Source organism: Perna viridis, chromosome 6, assembly GCF_037379345.1.
Source record: "Perna viridis isolate PV_CMFRI_1.1 ecotype Kerala chromosome 6, ASM3737934v1, whole genome shotgun sequence".
Classification (NCBI taxonomy): Eukaryota; Metazoa; Mollusca; class Bivalvia; order Mytilida; family Mytilidae; genus Perna; species Perna viridis.
This window is the reverse complement of record NC_142450.1, coordinates 16,766,064-16,778,373: the sequence shown is the minus strand read 5'-3', so window position 1 is coordinate 16,778,373 and position 12,310 is coordinate 16,766,064. Positions and strand designations below refer to the sequence as shown.

Sequence of the window (12,310 nt, the reverse complement as noted above, 5' to 3'; positions counted from 1 at the left end):
TTTAGTGAAGATGTTTGCCATATGCGACAATAAGTAGCTTGTGTATTTTTTCCGTCAGGTGCGTGACAATACAAATAGGATAATAAGGACACGGAAAAGACCTTGGGAACAGACATTTTATAGGTTAAAAATATATTCCATAGTAAACAAACGTAAATGTAAATAGTAGATGTGATCGAAATATCTGAAATTACATCTATGAAAGTGTATACATGTAGTTACGTGTACATGTACGAAGTTATACTTATCTATAACACTTATCTATATCTACAAGTATTGCAAGTGATCAGTGTGTTGTCATGGTTTTGATATTGTTTTTGTTTGCAGTATGCGTCTCCGTTTATGGTAGTTCCGAGAAACGGTTACTACTGACCGATCCTGACGTTATTAATGGACGACTCTCTAAACTGGAACGGTCAATGGCACAAGTTTTAAAAGAGAAGAGTCAACAAGACGTTAAGATACGGACTCTAGAAGCAACCATTGCAACACTTCAACAATACAGTACGTACATTGTACAAATCAATTTTTAAGAAAAGTTGTCTGATGGTGTTTTAAGGTGGTAGACCTACACTAAGGGGCATAACTCTTAAAATCAGAGATATGTTTGTATCATATTCAATTTCATCTAAGCTTGTCAAGAATTCATTTGAAACAAAATGAAATAAATCAAGTTGTCAGATTCTTACATCAGATTTATGTAATATGGGTTACACAAACGTACCAATGATTTGTAAGAGTTATGCCCCTAAATCTAGGTCTACATCATGAAATACACAGTTATCTTGAAAAGGGCAGGTAAACCAAACGATCACTTTGCTTTTGCAGGTACGGCTGGCTCTACTTACATAAGATGGGGTAAAAAAACGTGTCCTCCAAAAAATGGAACAGATATGGTGTATACTGGTGAGTAACAAACGTCTTAAAGTTTTTTTTTCTGTAATTTAAACTAGACACTAAATTGCTATTAGGCTGGATAAGAGGATAAAAACGTACCGTTTCTTTTTTTTTGTATCTTAAAATGGAAAGTTTAGTTCCAAAACTCAACCATATATCTAAGCTGAATACGAAGAGTTGCACATGTTTTCGTACACGTGATAATTATCGTGCTGATAAGGAAGTAGAATTAACAAACTATCAAAAATCGTTCCGTAAAGACATAGGTCCTGATAAAGCAGGATGTGTTTTCATAGTATATGTGAAATACAACACTTTTGCTTCTAGGCGCTACGACTTGGGATTTAAAAGTCCATATAACTAAACATTTGGTTATACGAAAGAGTTAACTACGAAAGATATAGACATTAGGTTACCTCACGAATGCGGAAAGGGAAGTTCTATTTGGAAACGAAAATGTAATTGAAATAGTTCTGTAGATAATACAAAACATCTTAGTAGCCGCACCAAAATTCTGTTACGAACAATATAGTACATTTTGTAACTATTTGAAAACTAGATCCGAAATGGCTAACAAAGGAAATACATAAATGTATTAGACCCCCAACAAAGACAAAAAAACCCAAAAAACAAAACAAAAAACAAAACAAAACAAAACAAAACAAAAACAAAAACAAAAACAAAAACAAAAAACAAGAATTCAAAAAGCAGTATTTAAATAGCCAGTCCGCGTTGTGTAACTTCTGCAAGATACGTAATTATTATACAGTACGTAAACTTTTTAGTCGAAAATCTAAGCACGATTGCCAAGAAAAGATGATACGATCTCTATCATGTGAATGGGGAAAGACATGTAAAAGGATTTCTGGAATAAAATCATCTGAAAATCTCCTCTTACTAGGTATAAATGACACTCCAATGTAATATTACATAAATAGATAAACATCAATGTCGTGACCCAAAAAATAGCTTAACGATACGAGCAAGTCGTTTCAAGAGCTGTCATCTACTAAAAGTTAGTTAAAAGACATTACGATTGAAACTCATCATGCAACCTTAGCTTTAGTTAGTAAAGCGTCAGTACCTTCCAATTTAGACGGTTATTACTCATATGTTATACCAGGGCTTGCCGTAACTACGCAAACGTTTTGCATCGCGATAGACATCTTACAATTAAGCTTCTGAAACAGGGTTATGTTGATACAAGATTGAAGTCATAAGTACAGAGGTTTTACGATTACCATACAGGTGCACCCAGTCCATGCTCCCAGTTTATAGTGAAGTCCGAGTTGCTCATTTACGTTCGTTGGTTTGTATTCATGTTTCATGTTCTTTGATGTGTATGTCTGTTTTCCCTGACTGGTCTTTGTCCCTGAATTATATTATTTTGATTTCCGCTAGAATCATGGTGCCCTTCATTACTCTTTAACCTTTCTCTCTCGACTTGTTTTCGCATTGTGTTTGAAAAGAGCAACCAGAAGTATGAGTTTGGAAAGTGGAAACTGGTTCGATTGAAAAAGAAAAAAAAACCAAATAAACAAACAAACAAACAAACAAACAAAAAAACAAAAAAACATTAAACAAAAAACAAAGTGAATTTAGCGTGGTATACTATAAATTCGTACAAAGTCGTACAAAGTTTCATGTTATTTTAGAAAAAATTTACCATCCTACGAACAGTCCCGTTCTGAGTAAAAACTATCGTAGGGAAAGAGAGGAGTACTGGATACGCAGACTATGTACTGCAATATCTTACGGATGCAATGACAACATCAAAAGTATAGGAAACCTTTCAAGCCAATATAACAATAACATAAATGTGATGAATTTATTTGACAAAAATCCAAGACGGAAAGGAGTCATGGCCATCTCCACTGTACGTCACCTTAATTACAGGATGTCTCCATAGATGGTCTCCTTCCTTTCATACAAAAACCTCTTGGACTTCATCACATTAGAACCAAACTTTATTCTATACCTCTCACTCTACTACACTCCCTTTACAAAACAAGTCTTGACACTCCTGTTTCTGAACCCACCTCATCATTATACAGACTTGTTGCCATCATTTTGGATATTGGTTTCCACAGACTCTTTAAACCAGTTTGTGTGAAAAGTCAAGATGAAGAAAAACGATCATTTCTTCCACTACCGTTTGTCAACAAAGGTATAGATGCAATTAATTTGGCTAACATCTTCCATCACAAAAACGTTACCAACAAAATTCCCCCATATTTCAAAGACAAATCCATACCGATTATATCATATTCCTATACTTCACCCATCGCATCGAAAATTTTCAATTATAAAAAGCTATTGCAGAACCTCGAGATTGAGGACTTCAAGGCTAAACCACCTGACTGTTCTGTAAAAATCTCTCCATTCAAATATGGTCCTTCTGGTCACGTCGTTACGGGAGATTTAACCATTATCGAAAACGAATCTCTGCGTAATATCCTTTCTAAAGGTCCCAAGTACCATGAACCACGCTCCATAAATTGGAATTATAACTTTAAAGTTCTTATGGATGCCGTCGAGGACTATGCAGGAAAATGGATGAAACGAGAACAAGAAGACATCGATTCTCTGTCAGAGTGGTTGAAGGCCGTGAGGTCTTAAATTTTGAAACGAATGAAAGTTTTAAGTAGGTCAATGAGTGCCAAGGTTACATCAGTTTTCAAAGACCCCGATGTAGCAAAAACATTGTCCACTATACATGACAAGAATGTTGTCGTACCAGCAGACAAAGCCCAAAACAACATTGTTTTTGTCTGCAAAACGTTTTATATCCAATGTTTATTATCAGAGGTAGACGTAGAAAATAATAGCAGTGATAAGACCTACACTGCTACCACTCTTTCCGGAGAAGAGATTATGGAAAACGATAAATCTGTACTATCCTCTTTTGGTCTCTCTACCAAGGACGATGATTGTGATTTACCGTCTATGTACTGGATTCCTAAACTTCACAAGAATCCATACAAACAACGTTTCATAGCTGGATCTGCAAAATGTACCACCAAACCTCTTTCAAAACTTTTAACTTCTATACTCACAACTGTCAAAGAGGGTCTACAGTCCTACCACAACACTTGTTACTCCCGTAGTGGTATTAATTCAATGTGGATCCTGAAAAATTCGAAAGATCTTTTGGAGACAATCAGTTCAAGACTATTATCTGAATATAATAGCATCAAAACCTATGATTTTTCAACACTGTATACTTCTATTCCCCATACTCAGTTAAAATCAGGACTTAAAAACATTATACATAGTTGTTTTTCCAAAAAAGATGGTACACCTAGATACAAATATATAGTTCTTGGTAGAGATTCCTCATACTTTGTAAGAAATAATTCCAAATCATCTTCCAAATATACAGAGGAAGATGTTTACAAAATGCTGGAATTTTTAATCGACAACATATTTGTCCAGTGTGGTGGACGTGTTTTTCAACAAACGGTCGGCATTCCAATGGGAACAAATTGTGCCCCTTTACTAGCTGACCTATTCCTTCACTTTTATGAGGCTGACTTTATAGCTGATTTGATCAGAAAGAAAGAATATTGTTTAGCTAGATCCTTCAATCTCAGTTTCCGCTATATAGATGACGTGTTATCTTTAAATAATCCTAATTTCGGGGATTTGATACATCGCATCTACCCAAAAGAACTTGAGATAAAGGATACTACAGACACTGTGAAGTCAGCCTCATATCTTGACCTACACTTAGAAATCGATGGTAAAGGAAAACTATTGACCAAACTTTACGACGAAACGTGATGACTTTTCATTCAGAATTGTCAACTTTCCTTTCATCTGTGGCAACATCCCTTCGGCTCCTGCGTATGGAGTGTTCATATCACAATTCATACGTTATGCCAGAGCTTGCCGAAAATACGCAGACTTTTTGTATCGCGCTAGAACTCTAACAAATAGGCTTCTGGAACAGGGTTATTTTGCTACAAGATTGAAGTCATCACTACAGAAGTTTTATGGTCGTCATCATAAACTCGTGGATCGTTATGGTGCATCCATCAGCACCATGAATACTGATTTATTCAGCGAGTCATAGTTTTCCTTTCCTCGTTTGTCTACCCCGGACTTGACTTTTTATGAGCAACTCGGCGGGTGTTTCTATAAAAGCAGAGGACTCTTACCCTACCGGTGCACCTGGTCCATGCTCCCAGTTTTTAGTGGAGTCCGAGTTGCTCATTTACTTCTGTTACTTTGTATGTATGATTTTAGTTACTCTATGTTCTTTGTTGTGTATGTCTGTTTTCCATATCTAAACCTTGTCACTGGATTACATTCTTTTGATTACCGCTATAACCTTGGTTCCCTTGATTACTCTTTAACCGAATCATTCCATTTCACAAGTCGAGTTCCTTCATTAAAGATCCTACTTTAAATAAAGTAACCAACTAGTACAGAAGTAACGATTTAGGGACAGCATTACACAGCATAATTAGGAGTATGAGTTGTTTTCTGTCATATTAGCAAAGCACTCGATAGTGTCTCGGTGTATGGGTCTAGTTCATGAAGAACACAATTCTATAAATATTACGTAACCATAATTTATACACTACTTGAGACATTTAAGTTTCCCGCATGCACGATACCCAAACGCACGCTAAACGCTCACCAAACGCACGATAAACGAACGCTCCAATCGTGCGTTTAAACGCACAATACAGGAACGCTCCCAGCGTGCGTAGAAAAAGTAGCCCCCAGTCTGGGTGACTATTGCTTACTTGTTGACTGTTCATATGTACGGTTAACTAAGCTACGGTGCAACATACATTATGTACTTTATTTTTATTCATGATATAATGTGAACTTAGTATTATTACTGTATGATGTGTCAGATGTTACATGCAATGCAGTTCCCTAAATCAGCCTTTATTTTCATGTAATTTAAGCGAAACTTTTTATTGTATTTGAGGTGCAATTGAATCAAACGACGGCATCATCTATTTGCTTTGATGTTTCTGTTGTCGGTGGTACATGTATTTGGTATGCAAAATGCAAGCAAATTTTGCTCACTGTTCGCAAGTTGGGAAGCAAATTAAAAATGTGTCATGAAATTTGAAGAGTTCGAGCAGTTTTATCGAATGTTTTACATCAATGGAGAACGCCTGAAACGTTTTAACAAGCTTATTGCTAAATCATGTTAATTTGTTTCGTAAATACGTATATTGTACTTCTGAGATGTTTGTTATTTTTCAATAATACATGCTAAAACTTAAACCTATGAGGCAAGTTGAAGATAACGCGAACCGGCATATTCCGATTTGATATAGAAAAGGGTGTGGACAGAGGGTACTTAATCCCTGCTTCCATCCTCCTAAGCTACTACCTCCCACCCTTCTGACCATCGCTTTCCGACTCCTTTCATTTTACCCCGGGTTATTGTATCCAATCATAATCCCTGTATACCGTAATTTTCATTCCCCGTTCCTCGACCCTTCAATACCGTTCCCCGTCACCTAAATCACCATTCCCAGTCATATCAACCACCATTTCCCGCCATTTAACCCCGTATCCCCATTCTCCTGTCCACCCTCCCGTAGAACAAGACCTACATGTATGTCAGGATCTGCGTCACTGTAATGTATTTGTTAGCGAACATTAAAGTAACTTTCTTCAATATGTACATAAACACTAAACAAGTTAAACGTTTAGCTCAAGAGTGAGTTACAAATATCCTAATGTGATGTATTATTGATAGCATATACTGATAAACAAATGTTGGAAAAATAAATTTCTTCATAAATAGGTATTTAATCACTGTGCAAAATTTAAATACATGTAATGTTGATTTCATTATTTTTGAGTTACATATTATACAAAGTATGTGTCCCTATCCGTGACGGACGGACGGATTGACAAGTCTCACAATACACATCCGAAAAGATGATTCCGTTTTACTTTACTTATATGCATACAAAGTTGGGTTAATTGTTTAGTGTGGCAGAGGTGTAAAACATTTGAATACACTCATTTGAGTACACTCAGCGCAGAAGATTGACAGTTTGGCAATAAGTGAAAAAGTGCGAAAAATTATGTTTTTCAGAGAAAGGATAACAAGGAGCTGTCGTACGATTTCAATTATATTATAGCGCATCTGATGTATGATTGTAGATTATTCTACGTATTTTTGGTTTTACCCTGCGTTCTATTTATAGCTACGACGGCCATTTTGTTTAAATTTCGAATATGATGGACAATTAAAAAATTGACAAAGCTGTTTTGCTTGCCATATCTATAGTTTAAGAAAAGATGATTATCATTAAATTTCAAGTAAATGGATAACTACGGACGACGACGGACTACGGACAACAACGGACTATAGTCTGTGTCGTCCGTTAGCCCCTGGCGACATGCACCCACATGCATCTTTTGTTCAATTTACCTACATGTAAAAAACTGCAAATAAATATAGGACGATTAGTTTCGAGTTATTTTCTATGATTATTTTTAGGCTATGCAGGTGGTGGTATTCGTAGTAACAGTGGAGGGAATGAAGATCTTATATGCCTCACATCGGACGCAGAATTCGGGAAAACTTCTGCCACCGATTATGGCCGAGTTTTTGTCGCAGAATTCGACGACCAATTCTTTGGGCAGGGTGAGGATGTACCTTGTACTGTGTGCCATACGGCTAGTACAACTGCAACATTAATGATACCTGGAAGAAAGACATGTTACCCAGGATGGAACAAGGAATACTATGGATATCTTGCTGCTGGATATCATGGCCATTCACGTGGTGTTAATTATGTCTGCATTGATATCAATCCCGATTATTTAGTCGCTGGGGAAGCTAATACTAACAACGGACCATTACTAGGACCAGTCGTTGGAAAATGTGGAACCCTTAAATGTCCTCCATATCACGACAATTACCCAATAACATGTGTTGTGTGTTCGAAATAATATTGTTGATTGAATATGTCCGAAATAAACGTCAATTTTGTGCAACTAAAATCTATTGAATTATTAAGATACTTACATGTAACACTTACAAGCGAGCAAAGCTCACTCTTAAAGGTATAGAAATTGGTCTAAAAATTCATCATGAAGACACTTGAGAAACTTTTGTCCAAGCAAGACACTATATCTGTTTATATTATAAAGCTTCAGAAATAGTGAGAATGCAGCCTAGACAAAACGTTTAAATAACGTATATATTATACTTTTCGCTAAAGATCTAGATAAAACCCTGCAATCTACGTCGAACCCGGAACAGTTCTTCCGACAATTTTAGGAATATTTGGAATCTCCCACACATATACTGACGAAAAATTCCAAAAAAACTTTGCAAAATGATAAATGGCATGACGTTTAATTTGATGAAAAGGAAACCTGATACTTTTGCTTCAGCCTTCGCTCGCAGTTAAGGTCACTACCTTCCTCATACTATAAGAATAAGAACATCATACGATACCGAAGGGAGCAGTAATGGTTGTATTATCAACTGGGTTCTGCATACTTATGGCCAGATGAAGTACATTTGTAGCAATATCCGGTTTGTACCTTCAGTTTCAGAAGCTTGAAAATTGCATAATTTACGTATACGCTACAAGCGATTGAGAACCAAACCAAAATATTCGTTAGTTTCGAGGATTTAATACAAATTGAATAATAGCTCTTCCAAGAAAGGGGTGGCCAAAACAGTCTGCAGTATGGCGCCAAGATAATTACGAAAATACCGTAATCAGTATTACTAATAATTCTTTGGTACTTCGAAATTGTGAAACGATAGCGTAACAAAACGAAACGAAAAGAGTAGATAAAAAGATCAAAACGAAATAAAATGAAAGTAAAACGATACAAATCGAAACAAAATGAAACGAAACTGTATGGAATAAAAGAAATCTTTAAAGACTTTTTGCATTTAAAAGGTATGATAATTTTATCTATGCCAGACAAATCGACCAAAAGATATTTCAAACCATGACAGACAACAGTTTCATACGAATGCCGGACATTTCGGCCAATAGTCAATTCAGACCATGACAATGAGGATGATGCATTAGGACAATTAAAACCATCCATCTTAACAAAATTTACCACATTAGAAGGTTATAAGAATAAATATTAAATCAGACCTGACAGAAATTATCAAAAAAGTTTTTAATTATTGTTTCTTCGGGTGCGTTAACATGTTTCACCTTCCTCATATTAACTTAAATGTAAAGAAATTTATCTGAATTTCATATTGATCACTTGAGAAACTGTCGTCATAGCAAAACGCAACTGTTAAACATCTCTATATATTGACGCTTTGAAAGGTAGTCAAAACACCTGCTTAATAAAACGTTTCAAAGACCCACATATTTTTTTGATCAGAACTCCTTGGACATTATTAAAAAAAAAACTTGCGGTTTGGTAAAACAAAACATTCTTCACCCGTTGTTTTATTTGGAATAACTACTTTTTATTTAAAAGGGAACATACTAAGTGCTTCGTTCGCACTTTAGGCTAATGCCTTCCTCAAATTAATTTGTTTCGTCTGTTTTAAACTCTAAGCAGATAATTTCTACCGTCTTTTGGTGATATATAAGCCAGCAATGCTCACACTTAAATCTGAGAAACTTTCGTCAAGGCTAAACATTATACATCACCATCTTTTGAAGCTTCAGGAACTGTAAAAAACGCTGCCCATACAAAAGGTTTCAGAGGAATCAATATTATTTAATCGGAACTATTCGAACATTTTGAATTAAGACTGATTCTGTTTGAAAAGATTTTGACAAAACCCTGCTTTCTATGCCGAACCCGGAACTGTTTGACCGTAAATTTTACAATTTGTGGAATGTCCGTGACCGTCTCCAATTGATAAAAATATTCTTATCCAACTCGGCAAAAATGATAAAGGCCATGCTGTCTACATATATGTATTGGAAAGAAAAATGAGACCTTTAGATTCACTCGCACTTAAAGCCAACACCATTCTTATAATTAACTGCTTTATAATGAAAAGACTTGGTATTAAACACATTATATTTTAGAAGGGATCTTAGTTGTAGACAAATTCGAAATGATAAAATGAAGATTCAGGATCTAATAATTTAGTGGATCTAGAGACAAAAGATACGGGAAAGCAAAGATGTCAAACCAGTTTCAAAATGAAAGTGTACGCTTTGTTGTGCTAGGTATACCCCGAACAGTAAGATGTTTTGGGACAGCACATACAATCGCCTACAACCTACATGTATGCCTCATCTATGAAAATTAATTTAAAATTAATTCATTTTTTGAGAGCGCCGAAACAACTGCGACGAAATTCGGACGGACAAGGTGATTACAATATACCCCTTACTCGTTGATTTGGGATTTATGATAGATATTATATATTCTTCAAACTACCTATGACCGTTTATTTTGTTATAAGGTAGAGTTTACGCCTGTTCCATTGCTTCATTTAGCTCACTGACACCACAGAATTTACAAACGCAAATCAAAGAGGTGAGCCGTCTGTAAAATTAAAAAATAATTTTTGTTGCAGGAAATTTTTATTTTTCCTAAAATTCAACCCCCACAAAGATCTCCGCATGGCCACCGATAACAGAACGACATGGAATCACCCCTTAAGCTATATCGTAAAGCGACAGTGGTTCATTTTCATATTTGTAGGCAATGTTATTTCCTCTTTCGATAGTTTTGGTTGAATACCTCTTGTATACAACTAATATTTTGATCATGATCTTCCTACATATTTGATTTTAATGCCGCTGATGAGAGGTTACTCCTTGAAACACGTGTTCAGCATATCGAAATTTACAAATATAATACTGGTATTTATTGTATTAAAAAAAACCAGATATTTCTTTTAAAAAAATAGTATTGGATTGATTCTTCATATTTAAGGTAGTAGACATAGGGTACCCAATAATTTTCACATAATTCAATTTTCTGTTAGTCTGTACATTAACTAACTGACAAATTTTCAAGAACTTTTACCATGCAGGTTTTGAACAATAAGGATTAAAAAATTGCTTTTCTTAAATCGAAAAAATTGGCCAAACTGAAGAATATCTGGCACTATATGGTAATTATTGACAAAATATTTACATAAGCAACTGTGGCCCTTTTCACAAAAAATCGTAAGTTAGAGTAAAATTAGTCGTAAGTTATGACGTCACAATTCTTTGATTTACTGTGACGTCATAACTTACGACTAATTTTACACTTACGATTTTTTGTGACAAGGGCCAATGAATATTTAGTCTAATTCACTTGGAAAGGATTAATATGTAAGATTTAACCTTATTTTTTTTTATTTTAATTATGTTGAGGAAAAGTGACTGGCCTATTATTTTAGTACCAAAATAACAAAATTTTAGGCTTTTTCAATTTGTTTTCGAAAATGATATTATGTGGACTTCTCGTGTACAAAACAAAATTTTAGAAATGTTCACCGTATAGTTTTAATGTTAAATGATCTTGAGGTAAGCATTGGAAAAATTTATCTTTCAGTCAGTTGGTTAAAATCATGTAAGTATTCACTATAAATGTTACCTAATATGAAATTGTGATGACTAATATTAAAGAAAGAGCATTGCCCACCACAGAACGATCCAATAAAATGACACGGAAACAAATATTAATTTTCTGATATGCTTTATAGAGTCATATAATTAACGCATCTGCATGAAGTAGAAAGCTTGAGATCTCATATGAAATAGTATCTTTTTTCAATTATTGAAGGTTAAGGATTTAGAGATTTTCAAGTTAGGCGTACTGTTTCATTTATAGCATTTTACATTTCATGTTTCAATTTAAAAAATATCTCAGGAATCCTTGTATGCCATAGATGCCGAATTTTCCAACATTATCTCACCTAACGAAATATATATTACTCAATGTACTCCTCTGAAATGTTTTATCAATACTTCAATTTCTTAGTTTACACAGCAAAGTTGCTGGAGGTGTCATTTTTGTTCTAGAAATTGAACTCTTTCTTAGCGTTATTTCCCTTTTATACCAGTATCACTTGAAGCTGGAATATTAAGAGTCATTAAAACGTTATAATGACTGAAAACCTTTCTATTTGGATTACCTCCCTAACCCCAGGTCTACTGCCTTTAAATAACTAAATTATTGCTCTTGACAAATACATGGGGAATCAGCGTATCAGTTAAGTAATTCTATCACATTTGAATACACATTAACTTTTTATGTGTCACTGTGTCATACTAGTCCTATTTAGAGAAAGGTTATGATATAAATTAAGATACGTCTATAACTTTAGTCCGAATTTCCTCTGACCCTGCAACCCTCCTCTTTTTTATTTGGATATTGATATATCGGGTTGGGGTCAGTCTGTGCCATACAAAAAGTTGGAGATTTAGCGGTACCGCGGAGTATCGCCCTTCAACCGCTTGTAACGACTTTCAAGTTGAAA

General features: G+C 35.0%; 1 protein-coding gene across 1 annotated transcript; it reads left to right on the top strand.

Annotated features, from left to right (window-relative positions):
- Positions 1 to 246: 246 nt before the first annotated feature.
- On the top strand, positions 247 to 7,887 carry LOC148613876 (uncharacterized). Its single transcript, XM_088587524.1, has 3 exons — positions 247 to 504; positions 829 to 906; positions 7,382 to 7,887. Exons 1-3 carry the CDS (start codon positions 300 to 302, stop codon positions 7,834 to 7,836), a joined length of 738 nt encoding a protein of 245 aa, XP_088443650.1. The 5' UTR covers positions 247 to 299; the 3' UTR covers positions 7,837 to 7,887.
- Positions 7,888 to 12,310: the final 4,423 nt, after the last annotated feature.

Bases quoted from the DNA above. Each gene is read 5' to 3' on its own strand.
- LOC148613876 (XM_088587524.1), top strand. From the start codon at position 300: ATGGTTTTGATATTGTTTTTGTTTGCAGTATGCGTCTCCGTTTATGGT. The intron at 505-828 runs GTACGTACATTG...TTGCTTTTGCAG, and splicing joins TGCAACACTTCAACAATACA to GTACGGCTGGCTCTACTTAC. The intron at 907-7,381 runs GTGAGTAACAAA...GATTATTTTTAG, and splicing joins AACAGATATGGTGTATACTG to GCTATGCAGGTGGTGGTATT.